Source organism: Mytilus trossulus, unplaced genomic scaffold, assembly GCF_036588685.1.
Source record: "Mytilus trossulus isolate FHL-02 unplaced genomic scaffold, PNRI_Mtr1.1.1.hap1 h1tg000247l__unscaffolded, whole genome shotgun sequence".
NCBI lineage: Eukaryota > Metazoa > Mollusca > Bivalvia > Mytilida > Mytilidae > Mytilus > Mytilus trossulus.
Window position 1 is genome coordinate 802,295 of NW_026963318.1, and position 25,580 is coordinate 827,874.

General features: G+C 32.9%; 1 protein-coding gene across 3 annotated transcripts in view; it reads left to right on the forward strand.

Moving 5' to 3' along the window:
- The window catches only part of LOC134701626 (TNF receptor-associated factor 6-like), a 47,968-nt gene extending 23,382 nt beyond the window's left edge, over positions 1 to 24,586 (forward strand). For all 3 annotated transcript variants that reach the window (XM_063562760.1, XM_063562762.1, XM_063562761.1), the window contains 6 exons: positions 3,502 to 3,812; positions 4,246 to 4,405; positions 4,718 to 4,879; positions 6,004 to 6,078; positions 11,779 to 11,856; positions 23,394 to 24,586. In XM_063562760.1, coding sequence (XP_063418830.1) covers positions 3,586 to 3,812; positions 4,246 to 4,405; positions 4,718 to 4,879; positions 6,004 to 6,078; positions 11,779 to 11,856; positions 23,394 to 24,497 — 1,806 coding nt within the window. In that variant the 5' untranslated portion in view covers positions 3,502 to 3,585 and the 3' untranslated portion in view covers positions 24,498 to 24,586. The remainder of the gene's footprint in view (positions 1 to 3,501; positions 3,813 to 4,245; positions 4,406 to 4,717; positions 4,880 to 6,003; positions 6,079 to 11,778; positions 11,857 to 23,393) is intronic.
- Positions 24,587 to 25,580: the final 994 nt, after the last annotated feature.

The following is a 25,580-nucleotide window of genomic DNA, read 5'->3' on the forward strand; positions in this document are numbered from 1 at the left end:
AGTTGTAACTTATGACCATTTTTCAGATCTCTCAGACACATACTTCCTGATTGCCAAATTCTTTAATATTTCAATAAATAGGTGGACTTAAAATTTTAAGCCACACATTTCTCTTGTACTATTGAACAGAATAACTTCATATTCATACATGTGCTCACACCACATCTTCCTATATCTATGTGATGAGTTGTTATGTGTGGTTGCTTTTCTTATTTGTAAAACAACACACCTACTTCCTCTTTTTTACTGATACCTCAATACAAACAACTATACATGGCTTGCATTCTTGTTTAGTGTACATATAATGTGCCCATTTGGAAGGGTTCATTTGACCTTGACCCGTATTTCATGGTTCCATGTTCAATGCTAGGTTTTCATGATTTGATCCTTTTCTCAGATACTACACGATTACATTATTTGGTGTAATTGAAATGAATGTAATGTGGACAAGCCATTCTGGTAGGTTTAATTTGACCGTGAACATTTTCATGGCTCATAGGTCAGCATCAAGTTTTCATAATTAGACCAGTTTCTTGCATACAGGTACTATAAGCTATGGTCAGCATCAAGTTTTCATGATTAGGTGTTTTTCTTGCATACAGATACTATAAGCTATGGTCAGTGTCAAGTTTTCATGATTAGGTCTTTCTTGCATACAGGTACTATAAGCTATGGTCAGCATCAAGTTTTCATGATTAGGTCTGTTTCTTGCATACAGGCACTATAAGCTATAGTCAGCATCAAGTTTTCATGATTAGGTCTGTTTCTTGCATACAGATACTATAAGATAATGGTCAGCATCAAGTTTTCATGATTAGGTGTGTTTCTTGCATACAGATACTATAAGCTATGGTCAGCATCCAGTTTTTATGATTAGGTCTGTTTCTTGCATACAGATACTATAATCTATGGTCAGCATCAAGTTTTCATGATTAGGTCAGTTTCTTGCATACAGATACATGTACTATACGCTATGGTCAGCATCAAGTTTTCATGATTAGGTCAGGTTCTTGCATACAGGTACTATAAGCTATGGTCAGCATCAAGTTTTCATGATTAGGTCAGTTTCTTGCATACAGATACCAGTGGCGGATCCAGAGGGGGGGTTCCGGGGGTCCGCACCCCCCCTTTATTTTGGCCGATCAATGCATTTGAATCGGGACATATGTTTGCACCCCCCCCCCTGCACCCCCCCTTTGCCCTGGGCTAGCACCCCCCCTTTCGAAAATTCCTGCATCCGCCACTGACTCTTTCTTCTGATGCAAAAAAGGAACGAACAAGTTGAAAATATTACAAATATATATCGAATCACTTGGCCAGATTTATTGGGAAAGTAGAAGTTTAAAATGCATACAGGGGCGGATCCAGGATTTTGGAAAGGGGGGGGCGAAGTTTTTAAAGTTCGCCGAACGGAGCGAGGCGAACAAATTTTGAGACCTTTTTTGGGGATAAAAACATAAAACATGTGTAATATTCACCTTTTTAACGGTTCCTGGAGTGGGGCGTGTTTACTTTGTAGTTTCTGTAAAGTGTAAGGGTTGGACATTTTCGATGATGTTTTCTCCCTATTAATTGCCTATCTTAAAATGATAGTATGGATCCAAAGCTATGTACTGCAGTGGCGGATCCAGAGGGGGGGTTCCGGGGGTCCGCACCCCCCCTTTATTTTGGCCGATCAATGCATTTGAATCGGGACATATGTTTGCACCCCCCCTGCACCCCCCCTTTGCCCTGGGCTAGCACCCCCCCTTTCGAAAATTCCTGCATCCGCCACTGGATACTATAAGCTATGGTCAGCATCAAGTTTTCATGATTAGGTCTGTTTCTTGCATACAATATAATAAGTTACACATGGTCATGATATTTAAAATAAAAGTAGATTTTTTTGTCTAATTTGCTGCAATTTTTTTAGCATCTACAAGTCAAAGCTTTTTGATTTATATTTATAAGAAAAATTACAATGTGATGCATTTCCAGATCTGTCACTTATTTCTTTTCTCAGCTACAACATTTGGTACAAAGTCTACTATTGGTAAGCTAAACTATTTGTTTATCTAGATCTTCTTTTACTACTGTGGATTCATTTATTTTAGTGGGTACCAATTTTCGTGGTTCGAGGAAAACTTGCATATTGGTGGACATTTTATTTTGTGGTTTTGGCAAAGTCTGCATACATTTCTTTAGAAAATTTATAATTCCTACAACATGTAAATTCGGGGTTCCCATGTACCCACGAAATCCAAAAAAATTGGTATCCAACAAATATTAATGAACCCACAGTTTGTCGTTTGTTTTAACAATGCATGATACTTGTTATTTTCTTTCATTCAAAATCTAGAATGATGTATAATTTAGTGAGCAATCTTCTTGTAAAATTTAGTCATATCTTTAAAGGACCAAACCCGTATCATTATCAACTTTCAATCAGGTTTTACTACATCATATTCTTTTTATTGAAACTTAACACGACACGGAATGAATAGTAAAGTATTCTGTTTTTATATTATATAAAAAATTACAATAATTCACTGTAAATTAAGATTACTTTTTAATTGAGAACATAGTATAAGAGGTATGGTAAAAGGTATTTAAGTTTTAACATGAGTAGATTTGATTTTTCATGCGTAAAAATTGGAAGTAGTGTGTTATAACCCCTTTATGTACTAAGATACCTGTATTGAAAAAGGTTACAATGAGCAATGTAGTGTCGAAATCTTCAATTGGATAAAAATCAGTAGGTAGCTTTTGTGTGGTTTTATTTACAAGGGTGTGGTGTGTAAAAAAATTAGTACAAGGACGAGTACTATATATAGATATTATTAAAGAAAATGTTGTATGAGTACCAATGAGACAACTCTCGGAGGCAGATTTAGAGGGTTTTTCCAGAGGGCCCCGCCACACACCCTTTTGTAGGAAAAAATTTAGTTGATCATTATTAATGGAATCACTGAAGCATTACTGGAGATGACTCTCCATACTTAGTACTTGCCAGGAATGATTTTGACTTGTCCCTACTGATTGTTCCATTACAAGTAGTTTGAACATATTTACTTGTCTAAAAGATTTTTTAACAAGTCCGAAAAGTTGCTCATGAAATTTTCATGTCCCTTATTTGAATATATGTTTGTAATGGGGAAAAAGAAGAAGCATGTTTTGATATATTAATTAAGTAAATGGATATTGTATCTTCAGTGTTGTCTCTTATACATATACTGTAAACCAACTTGTTTTCCCGGATACTTTATTTCGCGTTTTACCCTTTCTTGACCACTTCGCGGTTATTTAATTTCACGATTTTCTGATTTACTTGATAAAGTTTTATAAGGTAAAATCCAAGTTTTACATATGACGATTTATTTTCGCTTTATTTTTCTACTCACGAAAGTGGCGAAAATAAATCGCTCGCGAAAATAAGTTGGTTTACAGTATATTGAAATGTTTTATATTAACATGTATACATACAGTTTAGTATCAACACTATAAGTATTTCTTATTTTTCAGAAACATCATTAAAAGAAAAGGAGTATTATGTCCCTGTGTAACCATACCTATGATTCCTAACGTAAATATGATGATCAAGGTCAGATGGCCAGTGTGTTCGACACATTAGAACCAAAGAACAACGGAGATTCTGGAAGTTACTCGTCAAATGTTAATTTTCTTACTGAACCGGAAGACGGTTATGACTTTGAATTTGTGAACTTAAAAGATGACAAATATGACTGTCCAATTTGTTTACTTATTTTACGTGACCCAGTTCAAACACCTTGTGGACACAGATTTTGTCATAAATGTATACACAGGTGGTTAAGGTAATTTTCAATCTACAATATACTTTTCTAATTTGTAAGGAGTTGTCTTTCTTACATTTATTATTTTACATTATGTATAAAAAAAAATGTTATCTTTTTTTATTTTGGTAAAAAGATGTTTCTAGGCACAACATGAATTTATCCTATCTATTTATATATAAATTTTCAAATCACTTTTTGTCCCGCGTGCAATGCGTTGCAGGGGACATGGAAATTCTAGTTGTCTCTCCAGTTAAGATTTGAATTTTTTCCATTTTATTTTTAAATTTACTGACATTAAATGACTATGCCACACTGAAATGAAATATTTTAAACCAAACCTGTAGTGTTTTATAAAAATACATAGGATCAATGTTTAATTTTGTAAATTTGAGAAGTTGTGAAGAAAACTTTCAAATATTCCCTTGTTGCACATTTTCAATAATATTTTCAGTGAGTCTGGTGAACAACGTTGTCCTGTAGATAATACAACTGTGATAAGAGACCAAGTGTTTCCAGATAATTTTGCCAAACGTGAAATCCTTAGTTTACAAGTTAAATGTCCCAAATCCAAAGAAGGCTGTAAAGTGATAGAAGTTCTTAAGCAATTACCTGTAAGTACAATTGTTTAAGATTAGTGTTTAAGTTATTTTATAGTTCAATCTGAGAAGGCTTTTTTTTTACATGCCAAATTTTCCCAATTTTTTTAATTTTGAAAAATTTACGATTTTGGTATTTTGTTCATTTCCGTTACCAGTAAACAGTCAATAATTTCAATAAATTAAAACTTCCAGTTTCAAATTTCGGTTTTCATATTTCTTGTTTCTTAAATTGATCCATCGATTTGTTGTATGTGAAAATTGACATTGCAATATAAAGTGTTGTTTGTTATCTCTTGAAGTCAGTTTTTTTTTCTTTTTCTACAGAAACATTTAGAGGTGTGTGGTTATGTGCCAATTCCATGTCCTAATGAATGTAGTGATATATTACTACGTAAAGACTTACCTCATCATCTATCTCAGATCTGTACAAAACGGAAAATTGTCTGTTGTAAATGTGGTGAACAGGTGACAGCAGAAAGAGAACAGGTAATTGATAGAACAGGTGACAGAAGGGAAACATTAGTAATTGATTGAACTGGTCATGTGACAGCTGAAAGGGAACAGGTAATTGTTAGAATAGGTGACAGAAGGGAAACATTAGTAATTGATTGAACAGGTCATGTGACAGCTGAAAGGGAGCAGGTAATTGATAGAACAGCTTATAGAAGGGAAACAATACGTAATTGATTGAACAGGTCATGTGACAGCTGAAAGGGAGCAGGAAATTGATACAACAGCTGAACAGGTGACAGAAGGGAAACAATAAGTAATCCAATAAATTGGAACCCACAAAAATGAATGAATCCACAGTTATGATTATGTGTCAGACATTTCCTAAGAAACGCTTCAACCAATTTGCATGAAACTATAGTGAATTCTTTATATTTATTGACATGAGCTCCCTTTCCATTTTTATAAATTTTAGATTTCATGTTTCAGAGTTATTGGGTTTTATTCTTTTCAAAAAGGGGATTTTCCAGTTTTTGGACAATAAGTTAAAAATGCTTTGAGCAGTTTTTCTGACATTTTGGTGAATTGTTTATATTTATTATTGTATGCTCTCATTTGATTTTTATAAATTTTAGATTTGATGTTTACAAGTTATGGGATTTTATTCATAGAAAAAAGGGTTGATTTTCAAGTTTTCAACAATATCCTTAAAAGTGCTTTGAGCAGTTTTTATTAAACTTTGGTGACTGATTTATATCTATTAAGATAAACTTTCTTTGGATATTCATAAATTTCTGATATGACATTGAGAAGAAGTGAAGTTTAATCTTTGAAAACATGATGTGTATATCATGCTCTCACTGTTTATTTTATTGTCATGTGGACTCAATCTACTTTTATTTAAAAAAAAAAAATTTCTCAAAAAGGTTGAAGGCTTAGCCAAGGCCCTCAATTTGCTGTATATATTTGTTTAACTAACTGCCATGAAAATATTAGTAATGTTGCAGTATCCATCATAAATATCAGCCGTAAAAAAAAGGATGATTTTGATTTTGGTACAATGAAGGTTCAATGGAATTTCTGACAGTTAAAAGATATACAGACTTTTCACCCACAATTTTTTAGGTTTTCTAATGAGGTTTTGTTTTTTGACTTTTTAGGAACACCTGCATAAAGAGTGTCCTATGGTGACAGTTGTATGTCAATACTGCCAGATTGAACTCTTGAGAAATCAGGCAAGTTGATCTATAGTTAGCCCATTATTTAGGAACTGATAAGTCGATCTATAATTAGCCTATTATTTGGGAACTATATTTAGCCCATCATTTGAGAACTGACAAGTTGATCTATAATTAGCCCATCATTTGGGAACTGACAAGTTGATCTTTAATTAGCCCATCATTCTGGAACTGACAAGTTGATCTATAATAAACCCATTATTTGGGAACTGACAAGTTGATCTATAATAAACCCATTATTTTGGAAATGACAAGTTGATCTATAATTAGCCCATTATTTGGGAACTGACAAGTTGATATTTTTGGGAACTGAGAAGATGGTCTTTAATTAGCACATTATTTAGGAACTGACAAGTTGATATTTTTGGGAACTGACAAGTTGATCTATAATAAGCCCATCATTTAGAAACTGACAAGTTGATCTAAAATTAACCCATTATTTGGGAACTGACAAGTTGATCTATAATAAACCCATTATTTGGGAACTGACAAGTTGATCTATAATAAACCCATTATTTGGGAACTGACAAGTTGATCTATAATTAGCCCATTATTTGGGAACTGACAAGTTGATATATAATAAGCCCATTATTGGGGAACTGACAAGTTGATCTATAATTAGCCCATTATTTTGGAACTAACAAGTTGATCTAAAATTAACCCATTATTTGGGAACTGACAAGTTGATCTATAATAAACCCATTATTTGGGAACTGACAAGTTGATCTATAATTAGCCCATTATTTGGGAACTGACAAGTCGATCTTTAATTAGCCCATTATTTGGGAACTGACAAGTTGATCTATAATTAGCCTATTATTTGGGAACTGACAAGAAAGTCTTGTTGTAGCATACTCATCTCTAGAGATGTGTCAAAAATGTGTATACTGCAGTGATCCTTGGATGAATTTGGTGAAGGCAATGGGAAGGTATGGTGTTCATAAGCAGGGTTAAATGTACCTTGTAGACAATAATTCTCAGGTTTATCAAACAGAAAGGGATTTGTTCATCATTCAAGACCGTATAGTGACCTGTACAAATAAATTATAAGCATGGTTGAAATTTTCAGTTGACTCTAATAGTGTTATTGTCCTTTGACAATGATTTTTACTGAGTTTTTGCTTTTTTATGCCCCTTGCTGTAAAGTTTTTTTATCCTACATTGAACTTTTGATGTCTTCCCTTAGAGAGTTCTCTTTGTTGAATATGCACATATTTAGTCATAAAATATTGCAAAAAACAAAATGTCACCATCACACTTCAGAGTTAAACCAACACACTTCAGTGTGGACCATCACACTTTTAAGCGTGACCATCACAGTTCTAAGTACCATTGCAGTTCTGAGTACCATTGCGGTTCTTGGTCCTAAATATATACATCTCCTTTTGAGTTTGGGATTCATTTATGTTTAATAATGGGTACTAGTTTTCCTTGATTGTGGAAACCTTGCATTTTCCTTGATGTGTGTTCTCGTGGTTCTGCCAAGAAGTCTAGACTCAGTATTATAGAAATTTATCTTATATGAAACATTTAAATTTGTGATTCAACTGTACCAATTAAACCCACGAAAATGAGTTTCCAGAGAATAATAATGAATCAACAGTATCATATATCTACATTTATTCAATCCAGTGTTTTAATCATACTTTTTTTGATTGAGTTAAGTCTGCCAATTGATATTTTATCGTGTGTTTTTCTATGTTGTGATGTTATGCTATTGTTTCAGAAAAAGGGAGAAGGTTCAGATCCATTAAAATGTTTAATCCCGCTGCAAATGTTTGCATCTGTCCTAAGTCAGGAATCTGATGTAAAGAAGTTGTCGTTTGTTTATGTAATATATATACGTGCTTCTCGTTTCTCGTTTCTTGTTTTGTTTATATAGATTAGACCTTTGGTTTTCCCGTTTGAATGGTTTTACACTAGTAATTTTGGGGCCCTTTATAACTTGCTGTTCGGTGTGAGCCAAGGCTCCGTGTTGAAGGCCGTACTTTAACCTATAATGGTTTACTTTTTAAATTGTTATTTGGATGAAGAGTTGTCTCATTGGCACTCACACCACATCTTCCTATATCTATTATATCCAAATATTCAACTGATATGACTTGCTTGGAGTTTAATATATATGAATAAAACGACGACACACAGGACGATCTTATATATCATATTGACAAATTGTAATAATAAGTTAATGTACAAAAGTGCATTCTTTTATAGGTCATATCACAACCTAACATCTCTCACAATTTTAACAACCAATTAGATTTTTAATGACCATTAAAGTCTATTCAAATAATGTGAATCTAACTGTGATATAATACGTTGTTGATATCGTAAAAACACTTCCTGAATTTTTAATAAACAGAAACTTTACCTAAATTTGATCTTCCTATTATATGTTAGAAATACGAGTCATATGAAACTAAATTGAAAGGTGTGCTTTCTTGATATATGATCACTGAAAGCAAAACGTGCATTTAATGTAAATATTTGAACAATTTATGATTAAATGAAAATATTCTAAATACAGGTAGGTAGTTTGTTTCTTATCAATAAAAAAAAATCTTTTTCATTTTTTATGGAAATAATTTCTCATTGAAATACTTATCAATGCTTATGGCTGTTCCAGATTATATGCATTGGAAGAGGGGAGGCATTCAAATTAATTAATTGAGGGTGGTAGTATTTTCTTAAGAATTGCAATGATTGTCAAAAAAATGATTTTTAGACCCTGAGACCCCGGCCCCTCAAGTTACAGGACATTAGTTTTGGTAAATATATACAGTTTTACAAAATTGTGCCACTTGTGCTTTGATCTGTTTTTTATCAAACTTTTCTTGACAGCATAAGCTATGTGTATAATGCCTTTTACTTCAGAAGGTAGATGACCTGGATGCATTTTCACTAGAATTAATACAGACACCTTATGATAATAAGTTTCTCTGTCATATGTCCATTGTCCTTGACTTCATTGTAAATGGTGAAGTGACTGCTTGGTTGAGTTTTTGGTTAAACAAAATATTCACTTATTATGAGAAACAGGATAACTGGTCCAAGGACACATTTATCGTCCTTTGGTTTTCGTTGTCTACGAATATAGTCCCTAGTGTAAACAGTGTATAACTTGCATGTCTTATTTGATACACTTTCCCAATTTATTTCTTGATATTAAATGCATGAAATATCAAGAAGGGGGATGTAATAACATGTAAAAAAAAATTGGGTGCTGAATCTTTATGTTAAGAAGTAAATTGGTCCAGTTCTAAAAGGTCAAATTTTAGCACGTCTGAAGCTGTCAAACTGAATTTTACACCCCCTTAACACAGAATTGTCAATATTTTGAGTTAGAGCTGGTAGAAGTTTCTATAATTTTGATATTATTTGTCTCACTGGTAGTACACTACACTGTAAAAATCTTTTTGAGAAAGAGCAGGTGCGATTTTTTTAATTTGAATTTATTGTCTAAAAGAAATGCACTACGAAATAACTGTGTTCTCGGGCCTAAGAGATGGATTCCTGAAATCTAGATTCTGTACTTTGGCAACTTTCCTGAATGATTTGCTGGTTTCAGTTTGTCAAACTCAATCAAAGTAAAGGATTTACATCTTTGGTTTACAGAAATTCTGTTAAAATGTGCCATTTTGGCATTCTACGGCTATAATAAGCATTTTAAAGCAGTTTACATTTTATGGCTAAGAGGCATGCTGACTTTCTATCTGACAGCTTTTTTGTTCCTGATATTTGTGTTTCTATGATTAAATCAAATTTAATTAACCATTTGTGAACTCTGGATATAGAGAAAAGTAGATTATCACAGAAAAAAAGTGCAGATATTTGTATTCACGGTCATGGTTAAACGGCCTAATAGATGTATGTAAAATGTGAAGAGCTTTGTACATCAAATCTGTAGTCCATCACAAATATTTCACTAAATCTGTAAAAAAAGCACTTTATTATACTCAGTACACCTTACTCCATTCATAGGCTACCATTTTTTTTCTCTGTATGATAGTAAGTGGTCCAACTTTATGCCTATTAAGGCCAAAACTAAATGCAAGTTTTCCATTGAAAAGTGAAAAAACTGGCCATCAGACCATATTGTTTCTAAAAAATTTAAATGCAAGAGTCCTTTTGCAATTAGACTTCTTGTATCATAACGCCTTAGCATATAAATGAGCAAAAAGTTACACATTTTCATTTCTAATAGCTTCTGTGTGCATTTTTATATGTCAATATGGGCTACCGCCTAAATCGACTCTAAATAATTCTCAGTACTACATGGCCCAAGACCATTTTATACTCATGTGGTATGCTTTTTGACACTTTTCTATACATTTAAAGTACATTTTATATATATGAAAGAATAAATTAGGCATAAAAAACTTCAAAATCTTCAAATTGGCTGAGAAAAATGCATATTTATATAAGGTGTCCCTAAATTGGAAAATCTCTATTTTCAGGCATAGGCTTATATAAATTTAACTTTGGAATAATTACAATACATCTGATAAATAAAATGAGTGTTCAGATGCTTTTAATACTTTTAAATATTTGATATTCAAGAGCATTTACAAAGCAAATATTTGCAAAATTTTAAATTTTAAGGCCAAAATCTTGACAGTTGAAGATATTTGATTTACACGTCAAAAATAAACATTCAAATGTCTATATTAAAATGACCCTAGTGTCTCTAATATATGTCATATGGCCATGAAACTTGGCAACCTATCTCACAATTGCCTAAGCTTAGGTTATGCAAAGTTTTATAAAGATTGGTCAAGTCTTTCTGTCCTATTAGGTCCAAGGACACAGTTATCGTCCTTTGGTTTTCGTTGTCTACGAATATAGTCCCTAGTGTAAACAGTGTATAACTTGCATGTCTTATTTGATACACTTTCCCAATTTATTTCTTGATATTAAATGCATGAAATATCAAGAAGGGGGATGTAATAACATGTAAAAAAAAATTGGGTGCTGAATCTTTATGTTAAGAAGTAAATTGGTCCAGTTCTAAAAGGTCAAATTTTAGCACGTCTGAAGCTGTCAAACTGAATTTTACACCCCCTTAACACAGAATTGTCAATATTTTGAGTTAGAGCTGGTAGAAGTTTCTATAATTTTGATATTATTTGTCTCACTGGTAGTACACTACACTGTAAAAATCTTTTTGAGAAAGAGCAGGTGCGATTTTTTTAATTTGAATTTATTGTCTAAAAGAAATGCACTACGAAATAACTGTGTTCTCGGGCCAACTCTTTTTGATATATAGGTTCCTTGCAGCGTCTTCGTGTCTGTCAGGTTGGCTCACCTGACCCCAACCTCACTTCATGCATAAACAGACTTATAACCCCTGTTTAATTATTTTACACATGTCTTTTTTGGGGCCCTTTTTATATAGTTTGCTGTTAAGTGTGAGCCAAGGTTCCTTGTTGTAGACCATACATTGACCTATAATTGTTAACTTTAAATGTATTGCAACTTAGATGGAGAGTTGTCTCATTGGCACTCATACCACATCTTATTTTTATAAAGGTTAAAGTTGTGTAGTCATCTCTAGTTCAGATAATAAGGTGTAAATGGCTGCCTAACATGTTTTGACATCATTTCCAAGGTTCAGTGGACACTGTCAATACTTTCAAGAATAATATAAATGTTTTTTAAAATAACTTGAGTTAATAATTTGAATTAATTCTATTACAGATAAATAGCCATGAAGAATTTGACTGTCAGAGAGTAATAGTTCCCTGTCAGTATCAACCCATGGGTTGCACCACAAGGGTAAGTTATAAACAGAGTTTTACTGTGTATTGCTGTGTGTTTCTTCATTCTATATTGGTTAGAGGTAAAGGAGGAGGGTTGAAATCTCACATGAAATGTTGAACCCCAACACATTTTTGAACCTGTTCTTCTGGCCTTTGTTAGTCTTGTTCAATTTTAGTTCAGTTGTTTTGTAGCCTACATTTGTAGCTATATGTGAGACATTCATTATCACTGAACTATAAAAAAAGAAGATGTGGTATATGATTGTCAATGAGACAAATCTCCACAAGAGACCAAATGACACAGAAATCAACAACCATGGGTCAACATACATGATTTAGCAATGAGCAAAGCCTATACCACATGGTCAGCTATAAAAGGCCTGACATGACAATGTAAAACTATTCAAAGGAGAAAACTAATGGCCTAATTAATAAACAAGAAATGAACGAAAAACCAATATGTAACACATAAACAAAAGACAAGCACTGAATTACAGGCTCCAGACATGGAACAGGCACATACATACAGAATGGGGCGGGGTTAAACATGTTAGCGGGATCCAAACCCTCCCCTAACCTGGGACAGTGCTGTTACAGTACAACATAAGAATGAACTATAAAAAGCAGTTGAAAAAGGCTGAACTCATCAGATAATAAAAACTACCAATAGGTTCTCATCATTATGTGTCAATAAGTATATTTATACCCCTGCTTTAAAAAAAAGGGGGGGGGTATATTATACCCCCGCTTTAAAAAAGGGGGGTATACTGTTTTACCTCTGTCTGTCCTTCTGTCAGTCCGTCTGTCCCATGAATATTTTTCGTCGCATTTTTCTCAGGAACTACAATACAATGATTTCTGAAATTTGGTTTCAGGGTTTATCTAAGTCAGCTATGCCGTGTGATGCGTTTTCAGATTGATCACTTGACAACTTCCTGTTTACCTAACAGGGATGGGGTCGATTACTTTGAAATGTAATCGATTACATTACAATTACTTTGCTTATTTTATGTAATCGATTACATTATGATTACACCCAATTTCAAATGTAATTGATTACATTAGATTACTTTTCTCCATTGTAATCATGATTACTTGTGATTACTTATGATTACATTGTATATTTTACTTAACATCAACAAACTAAATCTATAGAATTTTTTTAATATCATAAATATATACAAGTTAAGTAAAGTGATACTTGTACTGTTTGATAATGCAGCCATAAGTCCTTTATGCAATTGCAAATTTTTCATTGCATTTTATCATCATCAGCATTTGAAAGGTTGAATCACTAAGTCTGCATCTATCTGGCCTAAAGAATTTTCCAGCAACACTAAAAAGTCATTCAACTGGAGCAGAAGTAGCAGGAATTGTGAGATATTGATATTTTGGATTCAATGATTCGACAAAGGTCTTGAATTCGGGACTCTCTACAACTGAGAGTGGTGTTAAATTTCCAGCTACAAATGAAACCAAAGCATCTGTAATCTGCATTTGAGAAGCATCATTGGCAGAGTATTTTGAAACTGATGTAGATTTTGTAAAGTTGCTTATATTTGTTTGTGATATTTGTGTACCATCCTCAGATTTACTTTGAATGAAAATGTCTCTGTGCTTTCTCTGTAAAAGAAAACAAAAACATGGTTATTTATTTATTATTTATAAAAAGAATTAAACAGACAGTGACTAATTAATGATCAAGTACATTGTAGTCTTATTGTGTTTGACCTGAGGACATAATTGACATGTATACATGTTTTTACAGGTGTTAATCCCCATTTAAAATTTTATGACAATCAATAGGTGTAAGAAAAATGTGTTGTGTTAATTGCATTATTAAATAATGTTATGAATTGCTAATATTAATTGCATGCACAATTATATAACATATTTTAATATTGAACATTTAAAAAAAACATTTTGTGTAAACTAAAAATTGGAAGTAATTTCAAAGTTTATATAGATGTTTAAAGCAATGAAAACATAAAATATTGTAATATTTATAAAGTACAAATTGTAGACCTGATACCCTTGCTCTAAATTTTGGTCTCTCAAGAAATGATAATAATCATGATAATATTTCAACATTTCAATAATTATTTAAACTAACTTACCTTTAAATGTGTCACAAAGTTTGATGTTGTTTTGGCATTGCCACAGTCCCAGAATTTGGTGCATGATCGGGAAACACAAAGTGTTTCAAAGCAGACATTTTATATAAATTTCAACATAACATCCAATTCAAAAATTAAAGATAAAAGCTTAGTTATAGACTTATAATATAAATAAAATCTTTCAACAAAGAAAATTTAAATATCCAATAAAAAGAGTGAAAATAACTAGTGAGTAGATTTCAATGCAAGAGTTAATACTAAGAAAATTCTAGTTTAAACCAGTGTGATCACTGAAGTATAGAAAATAAACATGTTTCACTTTTTTCTAATTAAATAGTTTAAATCTTAAATCAATCTCAAATCTTAACCATAGTTATACAAAACTTTTTCAAACAGTAATAAAGATCAATGACAATTGGACAATGTAAAACATTGTAAACCTAAGTTTAATGTGCAAGCATGATTTATTTTAAAAATAAATTATGTCTCTAAAATTTGTAATCATCAAGTAATCATATAAATGTAATCTAGAAGTAATCTAAAAGTAATCATGATTACACCTGTTTTTTGCAATGTAATCGATTACATTCCGATTACTTGTAATCAGAAAATGAATGATTACTGATTACATGTGATTACATGACAAAATGTAATCGATTACAGCTGATTACGATTACTGATTACGATTACCCCATGTCTGTTACCTAACACTTGTATGATTTTACACAAGATAGCCAAGTTGAAAATTTTCATCACATTTTTCTTAGGAACTACAAAACAAGGATTTCTGAAATTTGGTTTCAGAATTTATATAAGTCAGCTATACCGTGTGATGCGTTTTCAGATTCATCACTCGACAACTTCCTGTTTGCCGAACACTTGCATATTTTACGCTACATGTATTAATATTATCCACTTGAGGCAGGGGTATCATCAGTGAGCAGTAGCTCACAGGTTCACTTGTTACATAATATATATGGATACAAAAATAAAGGGAGGTTCTAGGAAAAACTCTCATTGAAGAGCACTAAGGGAGATAAGAAGAAGCTGACAATTTTTTATCAAGATTAGATACCATTAATAATCTGTTATTTTCTTAGGCAAAATTAAAGATATTGACTTATATCATGTCATTATATTCTCATTCTAACCAGCTGAGTCAATTGAGATGGAAAATAATCAGACAAAAAGATGAATACAAAATTAAAGAAAAATTGATAAAAAAAATTATTATATATTTAGCCATGGGTATAAAAAAGATTTTTGTTAGGTAATACAAATGTTTAGGTTTTGATATGTTGAAATTGTCAATAACTGGAAAATATAAAGTAGATTTATCTTTCACTGTAAGTAAATTGACAACAGGTTATGTTTTTTTATATTATCACAGCTGATTCCAGAGAATGATATATATCAAACCAACAAGGAAGTAAAATACTTCTCATTATGCTGTCATCCTTATGTACTATCTTGATAACATTTTAATTTGGAGTCTTCCTAGCGTTCATCCCCATTGGGTACTAATGTTCATTGTTTTGATCAAACTGTGACATTAAGTAATTGATGCAAGAACCCAGGAACAAGGTTTTATCACTTAAAAGTAATTTCATTAGTCGTCAAATCAATGGAAAGGTACATTTCTTTCCTTGCATCAATGCTTGAAAAATTAACAGCATGGTACTGTAACTTTGAGTTGGCTATATATATTATGATTAAGGTCTTTTTAAAACTTGCAGAAATTATGAGGATTTTTGAAGGCTATGACTGCTCATGCAAGACTAAAGTCTACATTTTATGCTTTAATATTTTGTAGTACAATTTTAAAGATAGGAAAATCAGTTTTATTTTAATTAATCTAATTGAAGGCTGTTTGAGTTTGATAAAATAACAATTTGTAATGCGCTTTTTGTTTTCATAATCCGCGAAATGGAATCGAAAGGGCTAAACGCGAAATAAAGTATCCATGAAATAAGTTGGTTTACAGTATATCTCAATTAATCAGACAGATATTTAAGATATTTTAAACATGTTAAAAGCAAAAGATATATAGAATGATAAGGTGAGATCTCATGTTCTTGTAACAATGGTCAGTTAACATTATCAAATCTCATCATGTTGTTACAATGATCTGTTTTTTGGTGTTTTTTTTTGTCAGATCTCATGGTGTTGTAACAATGATCTGGGTTGTTTTTGTCAGATCTCATGGTCTTGTAACAAAGATCTGGGTTGTTTTTGTCAGATCTCATGGTCTTGTAACAATGATCTGGGTTGTTTTTGTCAGATCTCATGGTCTTGTAACAATGATCTGTTTTTTTTTGGTCAGATCTCATGTTAAACAATGATCAGGTGGTCCGAGACCACCATTGTCGTCCCTTGATTTTCGTTGTTCACAAATATAGTGTTGACAGTGGGTTACTTGCCATTAATTTTTATACCCCTTCCAAATTTATTTCTCCATGTTCACTGCCTCAAATTGCAAGTAGGGGGATGAAATTACACTGTAAAAAAATTTGGGTCCAGAATTTTAAAGGAAAGTAGTGATTTGGTCCAGTTGAAAAAGGTTGAAAATGAGCACTTCGGAAGCTGTCAAAAGATTTCAAGACGCCCTAAACATAAAATTGGCCATATTTTGAGTTAGAAGCGATGAAGTTTTCTATAAATTTGATATAATTTGTCCCAAAAGTAGTACAACACACTGTAAAAGTTTCTTTGAGAAAGCGCAGGTGGGATTTTTTTTATTTTCATTTATGTTTTAAAAGAAATGCACTACGAATTAATTGTGTTCTCGGACCAGGTTTTTTTTTTGTCAGATGTCATGGTCTCGTAACAATGATCTGGTTTTTTTGGTCAGATCTCATGGTCTTGTAACAATGATCTGGGTTTTTTTTTGTCAGATCTCATGGTCTTGTAACAATGATCTGGTTTTTTTTTGTCAGATCTCATGTTAAACAATGATCTGGGTTTTTTGTCAGATCTCATGGTGTTGTAACAATGATCTGTTTTTTTTTGTCAGATCTCATGGTCTTGTAACAATGATCTGGTTTTTTTGGTCAGATCTCATGGTGTTGTAACAATGATCTGGATTTTTTTTGTCAGATCTCATGGTGTTGTAACAATGATCTGTTTTTTTTGGTCAGATCTCATGGTGTTGTAACAATGATCTGTTGTTTTTTTGGTCAGATCTCATGGTGTTGTAACAATGATCTGTTGTTTTTTTTGTTAGATCTCATGGTCTTGTAACAATGATCAGAGTATTTTTTGTCAGATCTCATGGTGTTGTAACAATGATCTGGTTTTTTTTTTGTCAGATCTCATGGCATGCATGGTGTTGTAACAATGCTCTGTTTTTTGTTTGTCAGATCTCATTGTGTTGTAACAATGATCTGGGTTTTTTTGGTCAGATCTCATGGTGTAACAATGATCTGGTTTTTTTTGGTCAGATCTCACGGTGTTGTAACAACGATCTGGTTTTTTTTTGTCAGATCTCATGGTGTTGTAACAATGATCTGGTTTTTTTTGGTCAGATCTCATGGTGTTGTAACAACGATCTGGGTTTTTTTTGTCAGATCTCATGGTCTTGAAACAATGATCTGTTTTTTTTTGGTCAGATCTCATGGTGTTGTAACAATGATCTGTTTTTTTTTGGTCAGATCTCACGGTGTTGTAACAACGATCTGGTTTTTTTTTTGTCAGATCTCATGGTCTTGAAACAATGATCTGTTTTTTTTTGGTCAGATCTCATGGTGTTGTTACAACGATCTGGTTTTTTTTGTCAGATCTCATGGTGTTGTAACAATGATCTGTTTTTTTTTGGTCAGATCTCATGGTGTTGTAACAATGATCTGTTTTTTTTTGGTCAGATCTCATGGTGTTGTAACAATGATCAGGTTTTTTTTTGGTCAGATCTCATGGTCTTGAAACAATGATCTGTTTTTTTTGGGGTCAGATCTCATGGTATTATAACTGTTAACTTTGTCAGATCTCATGTTCTGTTGACTTTTCAAAGACCTTTGAATTTGACATAAATAACACTTTAATATGTTTATTGTTTGTTGTAAAGGTCCAATCACTTTAATTCAGGAAGTAAATAGAATACATGTATTGTATTGAATGGATTACCCTTACGACTCTATCAATTTCTAATTGGCATTGTTGATCATGCTATATTACAACACAATTTAAGCTGTAAGTTGACTTTTATTTTGCAATTTTAAACTCTTGGTTAATTTTGATCTAGAGTATAATGAAAGCATAATGTGCATCTGTACATTTATGCTATAGATTTTAATGCAGTTAGAAAATGTAAAGGGAGGTTGAACAGTGCTATTATTTAAAACTATATTTAATGCATCCTTTCCCATTTTTTCAGTGGATGCTTACACGGATACAGTTTGCATTTTGATTAAAAAAAAAACCTAACATTTATTTTGATTGTTTATATTCAGGTATCTTTGAAAATTTTGAAAACTTTTTGTATTTGAAAGTTAAAAATACTATAATTATAATAGTTTAAAATGAATGAGGAAATTTTTCTTTAAAAGTTGATGTTTTTTTATGATCAAAGCAGAATTTTGTTTTACACATACTGTTAAAAAAAGGTCTTGTTACGGAACCTTTTGCAATGCATTGCAGTTTTAATTTTATTTAGCTTTATATAATTAATTTTTGAAAATTAAATACTATATCAGATATATAAAAAATTTAAACTTAACCTGTACTCTGATTTATGGTTGATGACCTTATGTTAACCCAAACTTAAATATGACATTTATAACACAGGATTATAACTCTTGAACTGTAATTGTCAAATCAGCCATTGAAAATAATGTAAACTTGATAACCAGTTAACACTGGAGAAACAAAAATAAAATACATAAATAGACTTCAGGTAATGCAGTTAAATGCAGTGCAAAAGTAGCTTCCACAAAAAATAGCAACTGATCTGTAATATTTTTTAAAAACCTGCATTTTGTTGAAGGAAGATGTGGTATAAGTGCCAATGAGACAACTCTCTATTCAAGTCACAACTTATAAAAGTAAATCAATATAGATTAAAGCATGGTCTTCAAAACAGAGCCTTTACAGTAAGCTACAAAAGACCTCAAAATAATTAGTATAAAACCATTCAAACAGGAAAATTAATGGTCTAAACAATATAAAAAAAAAACCAGAAACACTTATGAACCACATCAATATACGACAACCGTTGATTATCAGGTTCCTGACTTGATAGGACAGGTACATTTCAGAGGCAGATTAAGGGGGGGGGGAGGGCCTGGACCCCCCTTTTTGGGAAAAAAATTGTTTGCTTATATAGGGAATCACTGAAGCTTGAATGGAGCGGGCCCCCTCTTAGGTCAGTCAATGGGCCCCCACTTATGAAAATTTCTGGATCCGCCACTGCATTTTGTACAAACAAATGCAGCATTTCAATAGTTATCAAGTTTTACCCTTACCTGAAACAAATGTGAAACATCATACAGTGACTTGACTGTTAGTGTTGCTATCCACCAATTGCAACTCATTCAAAATTTTGACCCAATTGCAATTTGTTTTATTAAACCAAATTGTTCAACTGGTCAGAATATTGAACAAATTGTTCAGTCAAAATGTGAAAGTGCAAGGTGATAAAATAAAACATACTTACAATCCTATAAGACTTTAACTCCACTTTAATGATGTAGTGAAAATTTGAGTCTATCAGTTTGTATAGGTATATTATAGTCATTACCATGCTTAAGGTGAAATTGTTTATTTTGAATAGCTATAAAAATGTCCAAACTAAGCTTTCATATAGTTTTTCTTTCTAAAAGTATTCTTTATTCATAAGAACCAGATATCATTTTAAATAAAACATCATATACTCAGGAAAATATGTGTGAAATAACAATATGCTATTGACAATTTTTCATGGGGAGATAACCTAAAATATTAATCTTTTGAATTAAGACTTTTTGAAAGAAAAGAATATTATCTCCCCATGGAAACTTCCTACAAACATATTGCAATTTTACACATATTTTACTGAATATGAAATGTTTTAATTAGGGCCCCGCCGACTAAGGCGGGTCGCCCTATAGTGATCAGTCTGTCCGTCCGTCCGTCCGTCTGTCCGTCTGTCCGTCCGTCTGTCCGTCCGTCCGTCTGTCCGTCCGTCCGTCCGTCCGTCCGTAACACTTTCGTGTCCGCTCCATATCTAGAGAACCATTATGATTTCATACTTAATACTTAACATGATTATCAACCAACACCAGAGGGTGTGTCATGTTGTATGTACAACTTTCTAGGTCAAAGGTCAAGGTCAAAAAATTTGGTTTTAGTTGACAACCCCCTGTCCTGTGGTGAAGATCGTGTCCGCTCCATATCTAGATAACCGTTATGATTTCAAAGTTTATACTTGACATCCATTTCAACAACCACCAGAGGGCGTGTCATGATGTATGTACAACTTCCTAGGTCAAAGGTCAAGGTCAAAAACTTTGGTTTAGAGTTGACAACCCCGTGTCCTGTGGGATTGTGTCCGCTCCAAATCTAGATAACCGTTATGATTTCAAAGTTTATACTTGACATCCATTTTAACCACCACCAGAGGGCGTGTCATGATGTATGTACAACTTCCTAGGTCAAAGGTCAACGTCAAAAAAACTTTGGTTTCAGTTGACAATCCTGTGTCCTGTGGTGAAGATTGTGTCCGCTCTATATCTTGAGAACCATTATGATTTCAAATATTATACTTGACATCCATTTTAACCAACACCAGAGGGTGTGTCATGATGTATGTACCACTTCCGAGGTCAAAGGTCTGTCTGTTGGTCTGTCCATCGCTAACAAATTTGATCCACACTATATTTTGAGAGGACAGCTGTTATTATTTCATACTTTATACCTGACAAACATTTTCAACTTAACATATATATAAACCAACACCAGAGAATGTGTCATAATGTATGCATCCTAGGTCTAAGGTCAGTCTGTCAGTCTGTCCATCCGTTTGTTGTTCTTAACAAATTGTGTTCGCTCTACCTCTCGAGAACCGTTAATATTTCATACTTTATACTTGGTGGGTCATAATATCACTGAATATATTGAAGGCATAATTCTAAAAATATGTGACAAATATCAATTGGGCAGCACCTTTAAACATATTGTTCAAACATCAATCCATACATCCAGAAGTCACCTTAGAGTAGTCAACAATTAGTTCACATCATGCAGTCATATCACTATTATACTATGAAAGTAAGATGAGAATATTTATCAGTTTTAACTTAAAATCTTAAATTGAAATCACACATGAGACTCCTTAGAGTAGTCAACAATTAGTTCACATCATGCAGTCATATCACTATTATACTATGAAATAGTACTATCACTATTACCCCACGTTATTGACAGCGGGGCCCACAGAGATGGCTTCCATTGTATGTACAACTTTCTAGGTCAAAGGTCAAGGTCAAAAAATTTGGTTTTAGTTGACAACCCCCTGTCCTGTGGTGAAGATCGTGTCCGCTCCATATCTAGATAACCGTTATGATTTCAAAGTTTATACTTGACATCCATTTCAACAACCACCAGAGGGCGTGTCATGATGTATGTACAACTTCCTAGGTCAAAGGTCAAGGTCAAAAACTTTGGTTTAGAGTTGACAACCCCGTGTCCTGTGGGATTGTGTCCGCTCCAAATCTAGATAACCGTTATGATTTCAAAGTTTATACTTGACATCCATTTTAACCACCACCAGAGGGCGTGTCATGATGTATGTACAACTTCCTAGGTCAAAGGTCAACGTCAAAAAAACTTTGGTTTCAGTTGACAATCCTGTGTCCTGTGGTGAAGATTGTGTCCGCTCTATATCTTGAGAACCATTATGATTTCAAATATTATACTTGACATCCATTTTAACCAACACCAGAGGGTGTGTCATGATGTATGTACCACTTCCGAGGTCAAAGGTCTGTCTGTTGGTCTGTCCATCGCTAACAAATTTGATCCACACTATATTTTGAGAGGACAGCTGTTATTATTTCATACTTTATACCTGACAAACATTTTCAACTTAACATATATATAAACCAACACCAGAGAATGTGTCATAATGTATGCATCCTAGGTCTAAGGTCAGTCTGTCAGTCTGTCCATCCGTTTTTTGTTCTTAACAAATTGTGTTCGCTCTACCTCTCGAGAACCGTTAATATTTCATACTTTATACTTGGTGGGTCATAATATCACTGAATATATTGAAGGCATAATTCTAAAAATATGTGACAAATATCAATTGGGCAGCACCTTTAAACATATTGTTCAAACATCAATCCATACATCCAGAAGTCACCTTAGAGTAGTCAACAATTAGTTCACATCATGCAGTCATATCACTATTATACTATGAAAGTAAGATGAGAATATTTATCAGTTTTAACTTAAAATCTTAAATTGAAATCACACATGAGACTCCTTAGAGTAGTCAACAATTAGTTCACATCATGCAGTCATATCACTATTATACTATGAAATAGTACTATCACTATTACCCCACGTTATTGACAGCGGGGCCCACAGAGATGGCTTCCATCTCAATGATATCTAGTTCACACAATGTCTGATTCTTATGAATATAAAAGACTTTTCGAAAGAAAAACTATATGAAAGCTTAGTATGGACATTTTTACAGCAATTCAAAATAACAATTTCACCTTAAACATGGTAATGACTATAATATACCTATACAAACTGATAGACTAATTTTGTCACAACATCATCAAAGTGCAGTTAAAGTCTTATAGGATTGTAAGTATGTTTTATTTTATTACCTTGCACTTTCACAACCTGACTGTGGTTTTCTACAGCAGTTAGTTCAAATTTCTGACCAGTTGAACAATTTGGTTTAATAAAACAAATTGCAATTGGGTCAAAATTTTGAATGAGTTGCAATTGGTGGATAGCAACACTAACAGTCAAGTCACTGTAACATCAGAACGACACAGTATAAATCCTTGTTTTTCAAAATTCCAATAGGGAACATACTCTTTATAATTGTATCAATAAATTTATTGATACAATTATTCACTATAAATCATCAATTGAAATGGCTTAACTCAATCAAAAGTCATATAACATAACAAGTGAACATACAAGACCATACCAACTACCTACACTAGACTCCTGTGAAAAAAGACACACACAATAACAAATAATAACAAACAACATATGGCCCAGAAAGCCTGACTTGGTACAGGCACATATATGGTTGGGTAAACCAGATTTAGCTGTGCACAATTTTCCCCAAATTTGAATAAAACAAGGGTTAAAAAGTACCCAGTGATTTTTTTTCTTCATATTTTGACTTTCAGCTACTATCTTATGAAATAAGATTGATTATAACCATTTGAAAACAAAAAATAAAATGATTATTGAATGTTATTATCTTCTTTTTTAGCTGGAGAGATGTGAAATGTCACAACATTTACAAGAATCCATACAACAGCATATGAATTTGATGTTCAACATTTTAATGCAGCTGAGCTCAGCTGTACAAAATATAGCCCCTGGAGCATTACAACATTTTACTGCAGTCCCACAATCTCACAGTTTACCTGTCACATCATCAGAACAATCAATCACAAACTTACTAGAAACTTTACGTATAGGTGTACAGCATATAGGTGTACAGCAAGGAATGAATGTCTTATCAAACCCGACTCCAATTCCTTATTCACCTGATTCTAATGTCTCCTCCGTCGAGGGTTTCCCAGAACCTGTCGCTAGTAGTCATAGTCATAGTCTGATCGAGAGGAATATAAGTGAGCAAACACAAATTGCTCCGAGTATAAGTTATTCTTCTCAGCAATCCAATAAGGATGTAGAAGGTGGGGCTTATGTCTCTGTCCAACAAGGATATGAATTAAAGTCTCTGAAAGATCAGAATGTTACACAGGACGAAAGTTTAGCTAGACACGAACATCAAATCGATCAAATTCGTGGTAGAAATGATAATCATGAAAAAATTGTCAAGGATTTAAATAAACGGCTTAAAATGTTAGAAAGTACTATTAATGAATTTGAAGGAAGGACTTGCAGTGGAACTTATGTTTGGAAAATAAGAAATTACCGCAAATACAGAAGAGAAGCAGAAATTGGTGATACAACAGCAATTCACAGTCCACCATTTTATTCTCATTTCTATGGGTACAAGTTATGTATAAGAGCCAATTTAAATGGTGTAGATTCTGCCCGAGGAACTCATCTTTCTATTTTTATTCATTTTATGCAGGGAGATTATGACGACATTTTAGACTGGCCTTTTAATGGCAGAATAATATTGACCGTTATTGATCAAAATCCTGTATGTGAATTACGGCATCATGTTGTTGAAACTTTAATCTCTAAACCAAATTTAGCTGCATTTCAAAGACCAAATACACCTCGCAATCATAAAGGCTTTGGGTATATGGAATTTTTGCCAATTGGAATTCTGGATAATTCTACATATGTTAGAAATGATACATTGATAATCAAAGCATGTATTTTGCCAAATGGATAGTATATATAGTGTGGTTTTAGTATATTTTTAAATAAATTAAAGATCATTGATGTTTATATAAAGAGGTACATTAGCGTAAATCAAATTTATTATGTTTTTATTGTATGTTTAAATGAACATTGTGCCGGTATATTTTTATGCCCCCTGCTGCTTGGTGACAAGAGCAAAATGTTCTCCCTTGCATGTCTGTATGGCTGTTCCCTCCTACAGAACTTTAAACATTATGCATGTTACTAATCAAACACAGATCAAGCTTGAATTTGGATGGTGTCCCTTTAATCACTTTTAAGTACTTTCCCTTTATAAATGGAAAAAATGCTTCATTAGCTTTTACAAGCAGAGTCATCTGTCACAAGAACATATTCTTTTTATGTCCCCGCCATAGCTGGAGGGGTAGTAAGTTTTGCCCTGGTCCATATGTACCCAAAATTGGTTTCCCTTCTCTAACTTCAGTTTGCTTCCACCAAATTCTATGAAACTTATACACAATGCTTATTACCCCAAAATACGGATCAAGTTTGAATTTTGGTAGTTTCACTTTAACCATTCCAGAGTTATCATGAGTTATGCCTCTTAATAAAAAGAAAAATTGTAAAATATTTATTTTTCCGTTCTCTATTAACTTAAGCTTGCCTGAAGTAAATGTTATGAAACTTATGAACAATGCTTATAACCACATAACACAAATCAAGTTGAATTTTGGTGGTGTCACTTTACCATTATCAAGTAAAAAGGGGGGATCATCTGCGTCCATGGGTACACATTCTCCATTTTTATACGACCACAAAAATTACAAAAATTTTGTTTGTATATTGGTATCATGTCATCGTTGTACCAACAGATGGTTTCCGGATAATAATATAAGATAGTTTCTGGATAATAAAAAAAGATGGTTTGGATTGATTTTGGAGATTATGGTCCCAAAAGTTTAGGAATTTAAGGCTCAAAGGGGCCCAAAACAAGAAATTATCTAGTTTCAGGACATTCAATAAGTTGTGCATCAGTATTTCAATTGCTCTGAAATTGTACCACAATGTTTAATACCATAAGTAGAAGGATATGATTTATTTTAAGGGTTATAGG